This window comes from Lonchura striata, chromosome 2 (genome assembly GCF_050655825.1).
Source record: "Lonchura striata isolate lonStrDom1 chromosome 2, ASM5065582v1, whole genome shotgun sequence".
Lineage (NCBI taxonomy): Eukaryota > Metazoa > Chordata > Aves > Passeriformes > Estrildidae > Lonchura > Lonchura striata.
Window position 1 is genome coordinate 85,543,627 of NC_140704.1, and position 18,669 is coordinate 85,562,295.

The 18,669-nt window shown below is 43.2% G+C and overlaps 2 protein-coding genes across 7 annotated transcripts; one reads left to right on the top strand and one right to left on the bottom strand.

The window, feature by feature from the left end:
* Window positions 1–535: 535 nt before the first annotated feature.
* SNRNP48 (small nuclear ribonucleoprotein U11/U12 subunit 48) lies at window positions 536–8,446 on the top strand. Of its 2 annotated transcripts, none has more exons than XM_085571701.1 (9): window positions 536–599; window positions 671–784; window positions 886–946; window positions 1,689–1,763; window positions 4,156–4,344; window positions 5,265–5,386; window positions 5,796–5,911; window positions 7,067–7,242; window positions 8,168–8,446. In XM_085571701.1, the coding sequence occupies exons 1-9, from the start codon at window positions 552–554 to the stop codon at window positions 8,293–8,295; spliced, it is 1,029 nt and encodes a 342-aa protein (XP_085427827.1). In that variant the 5' UTR covers window positions 536–551; the 3' UTR covers window positions 8,296–8,446. The 2 variants fall into 2 exon arrangements, with proteins under 2 accessions (XP_085427827.1, XP_021394094.3); XM_021538419.3 differs by having other exon boundaries at window positions 7,078–7,242.
* On the bottom strand, window positions 7,031–18,448 carry ROPN1L (rhophilin associated tail protein 1 like). 5 transcript variants are annotated; one of them, XM_077785244.2, is made up of 7 exons: window positions 18,417–18,448; window positions 15,847–15,996; window positions 13,949–14,061; window positions 13,616–13,777; window positions 11,061–11,236; window positions 10,006–10,092; window positions 7,031–7,223 (listed from the first exon to the last, which is right to left on the bottom strand). In XM_077785244.2, exons 2-6 carry the CDS (start codon window positions 15,866–15,868, stop codon window positions 10,029–10,031), a joined length of 537 nt encoding a protein of 178 aa, XP_077641370.1. In that variant the 5' UTR covers window positions 15,869–15,996; window positions 18,417–18,448; the 3' UTR covers window positions 7,031–7,223; window positions 10,006–10,028. The 5 variants fall into 5 exon arrangements, with proteins under 5 accessions (XP_077641370.1, XP_021394096.1, XP_085427829.1 ...); XM_021538421.4 differs by having other exon boundaries at window positions 13,949–14,072; XM_085571703.1 differs by having other exon boundaries at window positions 13,949–14,072; window positions 17,722–18,448.
* Between the last annotated feature and the right edge of the window lie 221 nt (window positions 18,449–18,669).

Genomic DNA, 18,669 nt, shown 5'->3' on the forward strand with positions numbered 1-18,669 from the left:
GCCCTCGGGCAGGGCGCGGCGCAGCCAGGGCGCCCCGCGGCCTCCCGCCGGCAGGCGGCGCCCGCGGCCTCAGGCTCCGCGTTCCCGTTCGCGCCGGGCCGTCGGCTGGGGGTGACGGCAACTCCAGCGCCGGAACTTCGCGCTGTTTGCACGTTTCAACAAGCAAGGGCATCGGGATCCATTAGTTGCAAATTACGTAACTTTCTTGTCAATTGCTACTCAAGCCCCATCTGCTGGCTGTGTCTCTTGGTGCTCATGTTAACCAACATGTCCTGCCCTCCATCTGAGCCTGGGGTCCGTTCTGAGCAGATCGCCCACTGCCGGGATTACAATCCCCTTACTGCTCAGCCCCGCTGGCTTTGCTCCTGGTGGCTCTCGTCCGGGCAGTCCCTCCAATTTGGGATTGTCTCCCCTATTCCTTAAAATTCTACCCGAGCATCCCATGCTCACAATGCAACTGCCGCGGGCGGCTCATTCAGGAGGATGAAACGCGAAGCTGACGCGCCCCCCAGCGCTGGCGCCGCCCCTGTGAGGCGGGGCGCGGCGCGGCCATGGCGGCGGTGGGCGCTGCCGGCGCCGTGTGGCTCGGCGGGGACCCGGTGAGGCGGCGGGGCTGCGCGGGGCAGGGCGGCGGGGCGGGGCGGCGGGGCTGACCCGTGTCCCCTCGCAGGTGGAGTGGGTGCTGTGCCCCTACGACGTCCATCACCGTGTGCCCCGCGCGTCGCTGGAGCGGCACGCGGCGTCCTGCCGGCTCCGCAGGATGGGATACTCCGCCGAGGAGGAGGTGGGAGCGGGGCGCGGGGACGCGCTGCTGCCCTGGGCTGCACCGCCGCTCGGCTCGGCGCGGCCCCTGGCCGGGCCTTGACCGAGCCCTTTGGTCCGCAGGCCCAGATGTACGACTCTAGCTTTTTCTACGAAAACCTGAAGGTTCCCAGCGTCGCCATGGGTGAGCGGCAGCGGGGGCTGCGCCTGACGGGGCGGCACACGGCTGGGGCTGAGGAGGGACCCCCGGGGACGTGCAGAGGATGAGGCGCTATGGGGGGATCCCGGGGAAGGACCGAGATGTGGGACTGAGGAATCCGGGTTCCCACGGTAGCACAACCACACTGCCTGGCAGCTGTAAACTCAGGACCTCCTGAAAATCGTGATTCGATCGGTAGGCTAGTTCTCTCGAATTGTAATTTGCAATTTGCCTTAATTTACTAGTTTTATGCTTCTATCACTGTGTAATACTACTCTGTAGATTTTTAGACTTTTATTTTTTCGTCTAAAAATCCAAGGAGGAGCTGTTTTGTCTTCTTAGGAGTTTTGTCCTATATTCTCAATCCTCACTCTTGCATCAAATCCAGAAAGTGTATTAAAATGAATGCTCAGAAGGTGAGGAAGCTGTCTGTAGAATTTGGAGATAAAGCAATGTTACAGAGAGCAATATACATACATTTCTTTTTCCATATCTTTGTAACCCTGAAATACATTTTTTTCATTAATTTTCTCCTCTTATTTCAAATATGTAATAGATGAAAATTACATTTTTAGTTCAAACATCCACTTGTACATGAATGAAACTATGATGTTCTGTACCATAATATAAGTCTCATAATAGAGGTTGGGAATAAAGACTTACCCAATCAAGTACCCAAGAACTTGATGTAAAAGTGGTATGGTTTTATTTTCTTCTCTGCCTTCAGATAAAGATCTACAGTTTCACATTGTTAAGCAGGGTAGTGCGCAAAGTGCGAAGGAAGGTGCAGGCTACAGTGAAGGTAAGGAGCAAGCAAATACGGATGTGACTTCACCAGCCTCCTGTGGAGAGCTGCTCTTGTCTCTCTCCTTGTTGCTTCCTTCATTCTATTTTGTTCAAGAACTGCTGTGAGGAATTTCACTTCATTTATTTTTAATATTCCTTCCCCTGCATATCTTGGAGCATGATTACTTTCTATACGTGGGACAGCTAGATGAGAGACTTTGAGTCTGTTGTGCTCATACCTCTTAACATCTTCAGGACTGAAAAAACCAAACAACATGCATGTTACTGTGTTGGACTGTTTCAAGACAGAACTACGAAGTTGTATAAGAACTATGCTGGCACATTTACAAATGCGATGTTGTCCTTTGTCACTGCTCCAAGCTCACTAATTCCTTTACATTTCATTTTTCGGTGGGTTTTGTGACCAGATAGGGGGACCAGGCTAGGATGGATTCTCTGAAAGTTCAGATTTAGATCAAGTAGAAAAATAGGGCTCCCTGTGGAATCTGTAGAGCTTTAGTGTATGGCTGGGAAATTACTGCAACACCTGAAAGAACATTTGCTCTCTGTAGACTTTAGTTGGTTAAACATGTATAGGCAGAAGGAAAAGTAACACTGAAACTTTTCTGACAGTGAAATACAGTAGCACTTGCTCAGTTTTTCATGTTTTCTTTGTTTCTCTAGCATAGCAAATAGAGGCTTAATGGATAGTTGCTTGGGAAGGAGATTTCCTGGGATGAACACTGTGTTTTGTGCATGTCAGGTGCATTTCCTTTGAAGGGAAGTGGGAACTCATTGAGACAACCACATCCAAGTAGAGAAGCGGCAGATAAACCTGTGGAGTGGTTCATTGCAAGTGTGCACCAGGGAGCCACTAGGTGCCAGTGTTCACTGCCCAGATTTCCCTGCAAGCTTGCCTTTCTCTGAGGGTAACGCTAAAACTGGGTCGGTGGTTTTCATTGTGACAACGTGGTCTGTTGTAAGATTTACTGATTCGTTTGTTCAATTTAAAATCTTTGGCAACAAATGAAAAATAATTTTTTATTGTAAATTTCCTTTTGACTCACTGTCTCAAAGGAAGAGATTTTCTTTCTTTGTTTTCTTTCTTTTTTTTTTTTTTATTCTAACCATTTTTAGATATTAGCATAGCTACATTGTTGAAAAGAAAAATTGGTCTTAATCACAAGTTGTGTAATTTCTCTAAAATCACAAGCATGTAATCATCAATGCATTTTTATGGACTTCTTTGATGCTGTAAGAACTGTGCATTTTAAAAAGAGACTTCTAGTTTCTGTGTTTAAATTCATTTTTCATGCTAGAACAGTTCTGGTTTATGTTCAAAGGACAGTAATGATGAAATGTTATATTTTACGTTTGTAGAGTTATTGTAGTTTCTCTTCCACTTTGGAGTCTAGTGATAGTAGGATTGCCCAGCTTCCATTAAGAGCTGAATAATCTGGAGTAGTTTCCTGTTGTGAAGGGTGTTGCATACACCCTTTTTATCTGTTGCTTTTCTGTTTGCCTAGAGTTTTGTGAGATTGTGTTGGGAGAAGCAAGATTATGGAGGTCAGATCAATGGTTGCTGGAAAATGGAACGCTTCTGACTAAAATGGTTTTTTGCTGGCCATATCCTAGAGTATTGCATCCTGTATCTTTGTCACTTAACTGCTGTTGTAATGGATTGAGAATGGATTAATTTGTTTGGAGGCATATGTATTTTAACTGGGAAACGGGAAAGAAGAATGTTCAGGCAGTGTGTTTGTTTCCATAACTTTAAGTCAATTATCTGAACTGTTCTGAAGCGCTTTGAAAGTGCCTTTGTAGTCCTTTTAGCTAGCAGAGTGGCCCATTTAACACAGAAGGGCAGCCTGGGGCTATTCCACTGATGGCCCTATCAGTTAGTCTATTATAAAAGCTCCGTAGAGAAGGTGACAGTGTGAGTGAGACTGATTTACACAGTGATTGGTTATCGAGTCTCCTAGAGGCTTTCGTTCTTGTTGGCAGAACAGGTATTTTGCAACTAGCACTTTACGTAACATTTTAGGAGTAAGATAAACATAGAAGTTAGAGCTGCAGCCTCTCTTGATGTAGTTGTAAGCCAAAAGCTGAAACTCATGGGAAATCACAGAGGTCATTGCAATCTAATCTAGTACAATTCCTTCATGGCTTATGAAAACTTTATCTGTGTAAGCAATCAAGAGGGTTTTATAGCCTGAGGGGGGCTTGGGAGGGATCTTTGAACATTTTTTATCTTTTCAAATTAAGAAGTTTGAAATTTCTTACAGATACATAGGGCAAGGATGAAAACAGCCTGGGAGTTTACTGCATTGTTTGTTTCTCGAACTTCTTGGTATTTTCCTGCATAGTTATGCTACTTTACAAGTAACACCTGTCTGTCCAACCTCCAGGCTTATACTCATTACTGCCCATAGAAATTCCTCAAAACCACAAGCGTTTCATCTGTGACCTGACCCAAGCTGACCGCCTTGCTCTTTATGATTACGTTGTTGAGGAGACAAAGAAACAGAAGTCCAGATCTCAGATAACGGAAAATGACAGTGATCTCTTTGTGGATTTAGCAGCGAAAATCACCCAAGGTTTGAAGAATGATCTGTTGTTGAATTTATGGCTCAGAACTTTCAGTTACATGAGTTTGTAAATAGCTAAACAGAATTTATTATTGTTTTTTGTTTTTGTGGTTTGTTTTGGTTTTTTGTTTTTGGGTTTTTTTGTGGAGAGCTTACTGTTCTTAAAAGCTACAACAAAGACCTGGCATCACAAAATACTAGTTTGGTGTCCTTTATCATGTTTTCCTTCTGGGAAAGCCTCAGTGCTCTGCTCTTGGCACATGTATTGTGTGTGTCTCTGTGGATGGATCTTCTGTCTTTGCCGCAGCTGACACCAGGTTGCTTAATGTTGCCAACATGCTGTGCAGCTTGGAACAGTTATTTGTTGTAGGACATGATGAGATTAAAGATTGCTTAAGAGTAAAAGCTGAACAGGAGAGGTTGGCAGTCATCCAGATGGAGCTCTTGAGCAACATACTTTGGTGTTGGTCTGGGACCTCTCATCCCTGTTGAGTCATGGCAGTTTGTAACTACCAAGTGCAACAGAGCATCTGTGTCACCTTGCAGGGCCCTGCTGAGCCTAGGAAGTGTGATACAAAATCTGGCTTTCTCATTCTGTGTTTTACTGTAACACAGGCTTTGAAAACATGACCTGTATTTAGAAGGCATTTGACCAAATCACAAGCCTGTATATTGGTGTGGATCACAGTTTGGAGACTGAGATCACATAACAGCATTTGCTTGCTGGCTTTTTACTTGTGTGTAAACAGCCAGCAAGAAGGTTGGAGGAGGAAAGGAGGAAGCTTGAGTAAATTCAGCCTAGACTAAATACAGGAGGAACTAGAGAAAGAACACAATTATTTCATGTTCCTGAATGTAGGAGGCCTGCATTCCTGCCGGTGCTAACATCCTGCTAATGACTGTTTGTTTTACTTCCAATCTTTTGCTAGATGATAGTCAGAAAGGTCCAAAGTCCCATCTTGAAATTCTGGCTGAAATGCGAGATTACAAAAGAAGGCGTCAGTCATACAGAGCTAAGAATGTTCATATAACAAAGAAGTCCTACACTGAGGTGAGATCAGAAAAAAAAAAATCTTTTTTCCCAAAAGTGCTTATTAAATATCAGCATAAAAAATTATACACACTTTCAAAGACAAATAATATGTCTTTCTCTGCTTCTTGTATTCTGCTTTATGAGTGTTGCAAACTATAGAGGAATGTTTTTGGTTTGTTGCAGCAAGTTACAAATAATGTGCATTTCTAACTGCTAAGTTTTGAGTGTGAAAATGCTAGCAAGATATAGCTATCATAAAATGATGCTATTAAAATTTATGCTGAAGCATTTTTCGGCAAATCAGACTTTCTATTCAAACATCTGATGTACAGGGTTTGGGGGAGATTTTTGTGAGGTTAGGGTTCTTTTGAGATGCTAGTTCAGGCACTACCATGACATGTTTGTTTCAACATATCTTAATCTCCAGGTGATTCGGGATGTGATTGGTGTGCATATGGAAGAGCTCAGCAATCAGTGGCAGGAGGAGAACAGGTTGGATAATGCAGAGATATGTGAAGGAGGGAAGTCAAAGTCTTCAGGCAGGTATGCGACAGCTGACAGCTACTTCATGCATGAAGTAGATTGTAATTTTATCTTACCACCTTCTTCTAGTAGCACATACCAACCTTATCTGAGTCATATGCGTGGTTTATGTTATACAAATTCTATTAAATCTTTCTTGAGAAACTGCCTGCATGAAGCATGGAGAAAAATTAGTAAGTATCTTTCTTTCAGAGGTAAGTAGGTTAGTTGCAAGTTATTCAGCTGAACAGGTACTTTCTGGTGGAGCTCGGGAATGAATAGTGCTTCCTCTGTGCCCAAATGTTGTAGCTGGGTACAGAAGGACACTTGGAAATACAATTACACAATTTCCTACCCTTCCCTACTACAACATGTGTTAGATATATTACACCTCAGAGTTACGGTTTCCATAGTAAATATGGGGAGGCTTTACAGTTCTTGTCCCTGCAAATGTTGCTGTGCTAACTGGGAGGGTGTTTTAGCTATACATACTTCTGCTGTGTCAAGCACACCATTCCAAATGTTTGTCACTGAAGTAAACATGGAGTCATGACCTAGTGATTGCCTATTTGTGCCTCTTCAGCAGGTCTTTGAGAGGAGGATGTTTTTGAAACACACTAGAAAGTGACACTGTTCCCAGTATTAAAATTAAGATTAATGGGTAGCAGAGCACTGGAAGTCTGCCCAAGCAAGAGTTGGAGTCTCCCTGCCTGGAGACATTCAAAACCCACCTGGACACATCCCTGTGTAACCTGTTCTAGGTCACTCTGCCTTGGCAAGTGGCGTAGACTAGAAGATCTCCAGAGGTCCCTTCCAACTCTAACAATCTTACGATTCTGTCATGTTCTCCAGCTGTATGTTGCAGCTTAAGGCAGGTGCTCGAAGAGTTAAAGATGTAAAGCAAAACAGAGTGATCCCCTTCTGTTGCCTCCAATTTCACAAGCAGAGGTGTTAAGACTGAGGAGAAGTGTTCATAGGAAATAATTGGATTAAATAATGTGCTGAGATATGGATGTGGACTTTGTGCCTCTTTTGGGAGGTACTGTATTTCTTAGAGAGACAGGCTTAATAAAAGATATATCCTCTGTTTTACATCATTAGTATGTCACTATATTACAAAAGTGGTACTGGAAACAGGGACTCTGAAACTGTTTTTATTGATTAAAATCACTGAAGTTTATTTTCAGGAGGGAAGTCAGACGGTCAGCTTCAGTGGACTCACGGCAGTCTGGGGGAAGCAGTAAGGATATGGAGTGCACGAGACACAGGAGAGACACCAGCAGGAGTCCAAGTAAACGAAGGAGGAGTCATGAGAGATGCAAAGACAGAGACTCTTGGAGAAAAAGAGAGAGGTGAGCTGAAAAGTGACATCTGACTCCTGCTTCCAATTCAGGCAGTTGTAGCCATTTTCTATGAGAATTTAGTGCAGAGGTTGAGAATGTCTAGTCCAATTAAAAACTAGGCTAACTTCATGTGCAGTATGACAAGTCAGTGGCATGAGGCTTCTAAAAAAAACATATTGTGAGATCACAAACTGTGGTCCAGACTTCAGAATTTACTGTCACATCTGAAAGGTGGCACTTTCTGCAGCATGCTTGCCGGGCTGCAACAGTACTGTAACAGGCTGTTACTCCTTCATCAGCATGGTTAAATGGACAGTATGTTTCTCATCCACAACTAAGTGCCTGTCATGTCTAATGTTGATTTCTGCTCGTTTGCTCTAGACCTTAATAAATATTATTTGTTTCACTAGTATGCATACATTAACCTTTCCATATCTGATGCTTCAAAACAATGCTGTTGCTCATCAGTACTTCTAGACATACAATTTAGCAAAAGAAAACAAATCTAGGTCACATTTTCTAATACTGTCAACAAAGACATATTTACATCTGCAGGACCACAGGTGTGTTGGTCCTGTGTTTGAGCAGACATGAAGACTGTTGTGCAGAAGAAATGCTGCCTTGCCTCTTGCGTTTGGGTAAATGCATTACATAACTGCGTGGATGGCAGTGATGGCTTGTCTCAAAGCTGGCCTTCATTATGTCAGGATGTCTATTCATTATGTTCATCCTAAACAATTGCCTCTCTGGCAGTGCATGACAAGGCTTGATTAAAGCAGCATGGAAAGTAAACTGTCAAAAAGCAGTTTACTTGCTTTCCTTAGAGGAGGACATGGCTACATTTAATGAGAGCTTTCTATTTTCCAAGTTGTTTTTCTCTTCAGACTCTGACTCTGAGCTAACAGCCCACACAATGTTTATGTTTTTGTTTCAGGGATGAAGACAAATATTACAATCATAAAAGAAGAAAGTAGAAACAAGAACCTGATGATTTTGTTTGTCAGCTGTTCAAAACAACTTCCACAAGAACTATTGTTACTGCTGTTTTGCTCAAGACAGTAAAGGTGTGCACATAATATTGGTGTTGCATCAGACCTGTGCTACTCGGAGACAAAAAGGTGCTATGGTTTGTCAGGATGGAAGCAGTATATTTCAGATTGTGTGTAAATCTGTAACATTTATACACCTATTAATAAATTATATTGATCTCTCATGTATTTGAGTTATTCTGACAAGGCTGAAGAATAAAATTTGTGAGAGGTTGTACTTACTGGCCTTCCTGGCCCATAGTGGATATAAAACAGAGCTAATCAGTGGAGTCCAGATCAGTTACAAACAGGGAATGCATGAAGAGAGTCCCCCCTCCTACCTAACACTCTTGCCTCTAGGTGACATTGCCTACTTACAGCATGTACCAGAGGGCAGATTTCAGAGTGCTCCAATAGGATAAAACATCTTAAACTGCAGCTGGACAGTTATATGGACAATAACACAAAAGTTAGTGTTCCTAAACTCATGCTCAAAGAAAATTTGGATCAATATAATCTGGAAAAGGTGATGAGAATGTAGCTGTCTACAGAAGCTAGGGGGGAGGCACCAAGAACAGTTGGAATATTGCTGAGTAGCATATTCAAATAGCAGGTGCATTTCCTTCCAGCAGTAACTAGGAAGACTTCCCATCCTGTGGACTAACATACAAATGTTTGTGATAGAGGTTGATAAAACAGACTGAAAACATGCAGATATTAAGGATGTACAGTTCTGTTAATTCCACACACAGTCTACTTCAGCAAGGTTAGTCACCATCAGCCAAGCTTCTTGCTTCAACAAAGTAAACAATTATAAGAGAACAAGATCCACCTTCCCTAAAATACTTCTGTTCAGTGTGCCAAGAGAGGGCACTTCATGTTGCTTCTAGTTGGGGCCTTCTCAATCAAAGGTAATCTTTCCAGTTTTACTGTAGCCTCTAGTCTCCTCTTTCATACCTCAGTTGTTTCTGCAATTAAGTGTGATTATCTGTCACTAAATATTTGGTCTTGTTTTGATGGATTTAGGCTTCTATACCTGCTACAGCAGTCTAACCAAACAACTCTGTGTCAGGTATTCCTCGTCTATGTGACAAATACAATAGCTCTTCCTGTCAGAAAACAAGATATATTTTGAAACATCTTTATTTAGACAAGTTTATCCAAAAATGAAAAAAGATACTTAAGTTCTGAAAGGGTTCTAATTAGAGGAAAAAAAATATGGAACTACTGCAGTCCTTGCATTGATTTTGTCTACCAGCTTGGCCACAGGGTTCACATTAAGTTCTTTCAGTAGGGTTTGGTAAAACTGTTCAAATAAAGCATGTCCAGGCAGACAAGGTAATCCAAGGACCAGCTGTATTTGTGCCAGAGTCAAAACGAAGTCAGAGCTACCAAAAGCATAATGAGACATGTTCCAGTTACAGCTGCCCTGGCTTAACTGAATTCCATGTTTTACTTAATGTTATCAAATGTAGGTAGGAAGCTCAGTAACAAAACAACTTTTGCTCAATTCAGTGTAAGAGTGAAGGGGTTGCTCCTTAGGGCTGGTCATCAGTATCTGAGAGGCTGGATAACAATATAACCATGTATTGTTCAATGAACTTTCCCTGAAGGGCCATCTCAAGAGCAGGACAAAGAAAAGGAAGTCCCAGAGAAGAGGATCCTGTTCCGAAATGTGCAAATTACAGTACTTTGAACACAAATTTTCTTGAACTTATTTATTCCATTTATTTTTTCCTCTCACCTCATGCTGAAGAGTAAGGTTGATCAATAAAATACGAAGGAGTATGGCAGGAAGTGCCTGATCAGCACCATGCCAGAGTGTTTGTCCCTGGAAAGGAATAAACCAAAAATTTTAAATGGCACTTTCACATGGTAAATTGTAGTGTGTTGGAAAAGGCACAATTTAGAGTTATATAAAATGCAAGAAAAAGAGGCAATTATTAAAAAGTGGTTCTTACTAAAAACTGTCAATCTTATAACTAATCATGAAAAAGTTCATTTGTATGCTCTTGTTTTGGAGCTTCCATGAACTTTGAGCTGGTGGCAATCTAAGACAGTATATGGAGTTTGCATGGCAATGTTTTTTGGGGGGTGGGGGGGTCACAGTGGTGCCTTCTGTGAGCTTCTGAGCTTCCCCCACGTTCTACAGAGCCAATGCCAGACAGCTCCAGGACAGACCTACTGCTGGTCAGGGCTGAGCCCAGCAGCAATGGTGGTAGCACCTCTGAGGTTGTGTTAGCCCATCATGCACAGAAAGAGCAATTCCAGAGAGATGGTGGCAACAGTTAAGTCTCTGTATGCAAACATTCTACGCAGGCAACACATGGAGGACAAGCCTGTTACAGATTCTTTTTAATTGGTGTAACTGCATTTCATGTGACCTGTGTGTGACTATGGATATGACAAGAGAACTCCCAGCCTCTCTCTCTGGTTTATGAACTATGTTAAATCAAAGAAACAGCCCAGAAGATGCTGCTGGTTCCCGAAGCTGTAAAATGCAGATGTTACAAGCCTGAATATAATAACTTCCTACAGGGAAAATTATACCACCCTATAGAGACTTCAATATTTCAGAGAAAGATGGATAAATAAAAATTTATCTTTTAACAGTGCAGATGTGGAAGTTGACAAAAAATAACTCTATGCTTTTGATACAATCTTAGTCAATCCTTACTCCTGTCCTGTCATCATGGCTATGCCCAGAAGAAAATGGACTATTCACCTGACATTAAAGGCTTATGGAGAACCCAGAGGCAATCGACAGATTAAAAATTCCTTGCACAGATTTTTACTTACGCTTCTTCTTTTATTTCATGGAGGAATGCTTTAATTTCTGTCTCTGATATCTCTCCATCAATATCAGCCAAATACGAATAAAGGAACGAGAATGTTTCGAAGGGAATTCGAGCTGCTCCTCCTTCTGGGTCTCTTGTTAGGATCTCGCAGGCCTGTTTCATTGAACTCAGTAAGGACTACAGGGAGTTCCAGCAAGAAATTAAAGGAAAAGTATTAGAGCCAAGAACATCCTTGCATACCGTGAAAAAATCCATACTCTAAGCCATTAAAAGGGAAGGTAAATGAGATGAAGGTGTTACCATCGTTGCATAGCTTTAAACCCCAAATTTACTCTCTAGTGCAGGCCCAAGGATGGAAAAAATAACGTAGTTCTAGTAGAGGCAGGAGTAAAAAATACCAGAATCTTGTGATAGTCAAAGATTGCATAGGGTAATCTCTCTCCATTAGGGCCAAATTGCTATGTTCTGCTACTGTAAAAGCTCCAACATCACTGTACCTAGTAAAATATCTTTTTGTGTGTGTGTATATTACCTCAATGGTTCTAAATGAATTCTCAGCAGCAGTTAAGACAGACAAATCTACAACCCCCACAAAATGAATATAGGTTTGGTGATTTTATTATGATATTCTATTATATAATTTTTAGATTATATTTTGGCTGGTATTTACTGTTTCCCCTCTCTCTATTCAAGTTCCATTTTAATAGATAGTAGAAAAAGCACTGAGACAAAAAGCATTTAAAGAATATTTCAGTTTAGTCAACTGCCAATAACATCCAAGTTATCTTTAAAAAACATGGCTCAAATTATTGATTCCAAATATACTTTGAAAAAATCCTTCCTTTAATGTGGTGTTGACAATCCAGTGCCCTATGCATGCTGAGCTATATTGGGAAAAGTGTGGAAAAATTCAGCATTGAGTTTCATTCAGCCAAAGACTGGTTGGATACCACTAAAGAAACAAACAAGTAAAACCACACGCACAATATATATCCAAAATATAAAAACACATAATCAAACCCACACAGGCTTTCTTTAACCAAAGTCTTAATATTTTTCACTGCAACTTTTTCAAAATTTACTTTTATATTTTCATTAACAAAAAGCAATGTCTATGTAAAAAGATAGTATTTTTTAACAGTAGAATAGAAATAGTTAAAATAAATGCATTATCTGTTTAAGATAGAGAAGTGTCATCTTATAATCCTTTACAGTTTTACTTAATGTATCTCCTCCCCTGGAAAGTTTCTCAGGGAAAAGAGGCAGCTGACTCCATGACAGCCAACTCTACATTTTGCATTTGGCTATTCCTCTGCTGCTCTTTCTAGTCCTGCCACCCCAAACTGCCACCATCTCTCTCTCCCAACACAGCAAAGTTATTCATATCCATTTTGCCAACTTTGAAAGACAATTTAACAGGCTACCTGTGTGGTCATTTCTCCTTTTGTAAAGGCTTTTGTAAAAATACATTGATGCTTTACAAAAAAGATTCTGCAGACTGGTGCTCTTAAGACTTTCATATTTATCTACTCTTTTATCTCAGCTGTGACCTTGTTTGACTGTGAACACAATTTATAGCTGCAGGAAATGAATGTAAATTTCTTGTTTATGTCTTTCTCTCCAGTCTAGGAAACTGAAGTCTAGGTTTCATTATGTAGTACTGAAATAAAAGAATTCACTTAATATCCAAAAGGATGGTGAGGTGGTGAAATTTAGTCTGTCTAGCTCCATCAGAATGATGTCACTGTGACTCCAGTTTTGGTTTTGGTTTTTTCGGGTTTTATTTGCAGGGAGAGAGGAGCTGTTGGTTTTTAGGTAAGTAATGTTGCTGTTACTATTTTTAAATGAAGAAAAGAGCCCAAACAACAAGATCATTTTGGGAGGGAGACTGGAATCAAGAAATACAAATTTGAAATAAAGACAGACAGGTAGATAAACAGACAATTGCACAATTGCATCACCAGGCCAGGTTAATATTCAGGGCTTCCAGATACCGCAACAGTCATACAATATTATTTTACATATATTTTCTTTTTAGTACCTCTTCTTATCTACTGTAGAAATCATTAGAAGTATTATACTTTATAAAAACATCAGCTTAATGCATTTTATAATCTTTCATTCTGTTGAAATGCTCTGCTGAGATTTTATTACTGACATTAAAAGAATTAAGTGCAGCTGTAGTAACATTAAGTGCTGCTGAGAAAATTTAATTGGCTACACAATCAATTAAAAATTGGTTCTTTAATTTCTCCCTTCAGTTCTATTTCATGGACATTTACATCAGCATCATTCCTCCACCATCCTCTCTCACACAGTACAAGCTCTCTGCAGACACACTTGCTCTCTACCAAGGACTTAGCCATCCTTCTGGTTGAGTTACCAAGACCAGAATCTGATGGACAACAGAATTAAACACGCAAGCCACTTTGCCAGCTGCTGCAAAAGCAATCGCCATTCCCCAAATCCATCTGTATTAATTGTTCTATGATCTATCTTGTATATGGATCCTAGACAACCACTGTTTGGATATGAGGGCTCCTGCTGTGAACATACCTCACCAAGCACGCTGCACCCAAGTGCCAGAAACTTCATCCATTCCACCTCCTCACCAAAACTGTCCAATTCCAGGATAGCTTCCAGCTGCAACTCTGGCAAGCCCAAGTGCTTCCATTTTTCCCTCAGTTCTGCTATGGCCACCATGCCTTTGGAAGAAAGCTTTGAACAAAATCATGGTACGACAATAAGAACTCTGAAAACCAGAACTAATTTAAGAACACAGTGTCTGCCCAAAATATTTCAAATTCTTGACAGTCTCTCTCCCCAACCATCTCCAACACATCAGCATTTCTCAATAGCATTGTGCATTTGATAAAGAGCAGCTCATACCTGTTTGTGCAAGACCTTAAGGAGTCCTGGGGTCAAACCAGCATCTTTTTTCCCTGTTGCTAATGGCATTTCGAGCCTCTCCTTCACAGGAAGGGGTTCACCTTTAGACAAGGCTGAAAAATACCTAAGTGAATGGGAAGACCAACACACCTCAATGCCCATGGCCATTACAAACTGCACAGAAGTAAACGCTCTTTACTGTAAGAATCTGCAGGTTCCCCCACAGGAGCAGCAGAACGTGGTAAGCTGCCAACATGCACAACTTCCCATCTTCCTGTGCCCAGAAACCACCATCTTTAGACTTTACTTGCTCCTTTTCATGACACTCTAATAATTCTTAAGGCATTTAACTTACTTTGTGCATGATATATTCAGCTCTTTTGATTGATAAACCTGATATATTCAGCTCTTTTGATTGATAAACCTGAGGGCTTATCTGTTTGACATTCTCCTCGTGCACTACCCAAAATGTACATCTGTGTATTCATATTGCAACTTTCTTCTCAGCATTTCTGCTATTTCTATCCACCCCAAAATAAAATTAAGAGTAGAGCATAAATGGCATTGGATGCACATTGGATGCCTTAAGAGCTGCCTCTGCCTTAACTGGCCAGAAATCTGAATTGTGCAAGGAAAACTCAGTTTTTATTCAGATGTATCTAATTTACAAGTTTCTCCACTTGTCCTGCCTCATCTGCCCTGGTCATCCATGTCCATGTCCAGGTTATCCCATGCTGTGCAAATACCTGCTAAAATACAGAGCTGGCAACACTCCAGAACTGAATTAAGTGACTATAAAAATAGATGCACAGTGTGCATGTACATAAAACACCCGGACTATGTTTCAGCCAGATCCATTTCCTCATCTGATTATTCACAGGCACAAGCACTATAACACCGGCAGCACGTGTGAAGCCACAGCTTTGCTCTGCGTTTCATGGCTCCCAGGGACAGATCTTGCTCTGCCAGGTACACCGGAGCCTGCCCCCTGAAAGAGGGGCTGCTTCAGTGTTTAGGCAGAGGTCGGGACTGGCCTCGGCAGTGCCGGGCTGTCTCTGCCAGCCAGCCCCAGTCACAGCGGGCTCCAGCTACAGAGGCAGCCGAACCTCACGTCCATCACATTCCTAAGAGCGCCACACCATTTTAAGGTGGCCCTGCTGGCTTTCTCCAATACCGCACCGGTAACAATTCAGCTTCAGATTATTTTCTTTTTAACAGACAAGCCGGACTCCAGCCGGATAACAGCCTCCCCTCCCGTACAGACGTTTTCCAATCCCCCCAGCTGAGAACATCTCACAGATACTTGTCAAGAACTTGCCCACACAAACCATAGGGCAGGAAAAAATAGTGAGCAGTTGAGGTAAAAGAAAAAAGAATTGTTAAAGGAGAAACATTTAAACATCTAAATCAACTTTATGGCAAGAGATTTATTATGCTGATTATAATTTTAAAGGTGCAATTTTTCAGGCACTTTTCCCAGAAAGAAAGAAGAGAAACATAACCAGGCTTAAGAATTAAAAAGCTAATGTCTATTTTTTCCTTTAAATTCCAATAATTGAATCTCAGATGAGAGAAGAAAAACCAAACTAAACAGAAAAATAATTGGTCTTTCAGATAGAAAAACTAACAACAAAAAGCAAATTAAGATGCATTTTTCTGTATGGAAATTCAGCTATTTCAGAAGTAAGCCAGCCCTAAACTTCAAGGAAACAGAAAATAAATAAAATACCACACTATTTTTAAAAGGCTTACATGCTGCATTAATACAAAGAAGTGTATATGCAATGTATATGCTGATGTAATATTCAAAGCTATGTCCACTATACAATGAAGAGGAGAGTGAGGTTTTGACAGTCCATATGTATAGCTCTCTGTTTTAAGGTGAACATCATACTTACGCAGCTGCCCACTGCAAAACATCAAAAGGCTGGGTCCTAACAGCAGCTTTAGTAAATTGCTTCAGAATATCAGGTAGCTCCGGGGGGATTTTGATCTGCTGAGCACAGAACATGGTTTCTGGAAGAGGCATGGTGTCCAGTCACAGGGACCTGAAAGAAATAAAACAGCAGTTCACAGATGCAGAATGTGAATTAAAAATTGCATGTGCACATGGGAGTGAACAGTGCCTATCCCCAGATTCCCTCCTGTCCTACTCGATAGCTGGAGCTACAGGAGAGCTGACAGACTTGGAAGGATAAACAGACAAGCCCTGCATGGCTCTAAAAACTTTGTGGCTACACCAAGTAAAACACAGCAGCTTGGGCATCAATCACAGCTGGGTGAGAACTACTGCTTTAACAGGTTACTTCAGATAGTTTTAAACTGATCTGCCTCCTCAAACCTACCACAACAAAAATTTGTAAAATGGGCAGTCCAGACAAGTTGCACCACACATGCCAACATGAAAGGTATCTACATTGATAACTCACTACTGCATACCAAGGAAAATCTTGGCATCTCCCAGAGTATGCAGATGACCAAGTTTCTATGTGTTTATGTATATAAAAATGCTGTAGCAAAAAGTTACTAATTTGTACTTGTGACAGACTTTACATCAAACAATTACAGTAACAAACAAAACATTAATGTGTGTTGCAAACACATAAACTGCACTTTGCTCAAACAGCTCTACAGGTGCGTCTGTCTCATTCAGGATGTAACTCATTTGTTGCAAGGAATCCTGTTCCCCAGGATCCAAAAGGAGGGACAGAGATAGGCTATTGTATGGTCCTCCTCCCTTCACAGGAATGGGGCACAATTGGTGGGAAACTCTCCTTATCATTTCCAGGACAAACTATGGCATGCTTAAGTTGATTTAGCAACAAGAACCTAAAATGGTTAGTTATTTCCAGACAGGAGGAGCAGTAAAAGCAACAGCATTAAGAAAGGAATCAATGTAACAGAATTCCCCATCCCTTTAGACTTGTTTAATTTTTAAGATAAAATAACCTGGCAGGTGGCTTTCTCAAATGAATTTTCTTGTAGCGGAAAAGAAAAACATTAAAAGTCAGTGATAGAGCAATGGAACTGCTGTGGCTCAAGGCTTCTTTGAGGATCAAACCATACTCAGAACTTTATTTATGAAAGAAACGCAGACAGAGTACAGCATCTTCATCACTCCAATGCAGACAATCTGCATCAGGAACAGACCTCAGAGTGCGCATCTAAGTACCACATTGGTCATGCGCTTTTAGTAATGATTCAAAAACACAGCTCTAGCCAAGGAACTGAAGCTGAAGGCAAAAAAAGCTGAGAATTTCAGGGCAACAGAAAAACTTTGAGGAACAAATACAGGTATGTGTACAAGTACCCCTGGGAAGAAGTTAAATAAAAATTAAAATATAATCAGAAAAAAAAAAATATGCAGTGCAAGAGCTGCTTTTCTAAGTAAGCTATTAGTCACAGAGGGGCAGAAGTTGCCAGAGACTTCCTGGAGCTCAGCTGGTCTGATCCCCTGCACAATCTGTGAGCAGAGTACCAAAGATCCAGGTGTGTTTCAAAAATCTCCAAGGATGGAGACTCCACACCCCCCTGGGCAACCTGTGCCAGTGCTTGCTCACATGAAAAAAGAGTTTCTCGATGCTCAGAAGGAGCCTCCTGTATATATATACATACACCTAATGGTCAAAGAAAAGCACAGCTAGATCAGGCAGCCTCTGCACCCCTTCACCATCCTCACTCTGTCATGGGTTATTCTCGCTAGAGAAAAAGACCAGCTCATCACTTTCACTTCCTTTTAGGTCTAACTTTCTCATTTTCTTCCTTGCACGCACCCCGAGCCAGCCCCAAGTGTTCAGGAAACAAGGCCAAGGAGTGTCTGCAGGCAGACAGCGCCGGCCGAGCCGCGGGACCCGCGGCCCATCCGCCCCGAGCCGCGGGAGGCGGCGGCCCCGGCGGCGGCCCGACCCCGGGGGAGGCCCGGCCATGCGGGAGGCCCGGCCCCGGGGAAGGCCCGGCCATGCGGGAGGCCCGGCCATGCGGGAAGGCCCGGCCCCGGGGGAGGCCCGGCCATGCGGGAAGGCCCGGCCATGCGGGAAGGCCCGGCCCCGGGGAAGGCCCGGCCATGCGGGAAGGCCCGGCCCTGGGGAAGGCCCGGCCATGCGGGAGGCCCAGCCCCGGGGAAGGCCCGGCCCCGGGGAAGGCCCGGCCATGCGGGAGGCCCGGCCATGCGGGAGGCCCAGCCCCGGGGAAGGCCCGGCCCCGGGGAAGGCCCGGCCATGCGGGAGGCCCGGCCATGCGGGAAGGCCCGGCCCCGGGGGAGGCCCGACCCCGGGGAAGGCCCGACCCCGGGGAAGGCCCGGCCCCGGGGGAGGCCCGGCCCCGGGGAAGGCCCGGCCATGCGGGAAGGCCCGGCCCCGGGGAAGGCCCGGCCCCAGGGAAGGCCCGGCCATGCGGGAAGGCCCGGCCATGCGGGGGGCCCGGCCCCGGGGAAGGCCCGGCCACGCCGCGGCCTCGGCCCGGCCCTCACCTGCCCGCGCCCGGCCCCGCCGCCCCGGCAACGCGGGGGATGGGCCGGGGCGGGGAAAACTTGAAAACGGTGGCGAGGTTTAAAGGGACAGAACAGCCTGGTTTGTACTAACTTTCGAAAAGGCCCAAACCATGGATGAGGGGATTGAGTCTGCCATTGGTAAATGCACAGACTGCAAGGTGGGTCGGAGTTGGCCGGAGGGCACAGCAGCTGGACGTGGGCCAGCAGTGGGCCCAGATGGCCGGCAGGACCA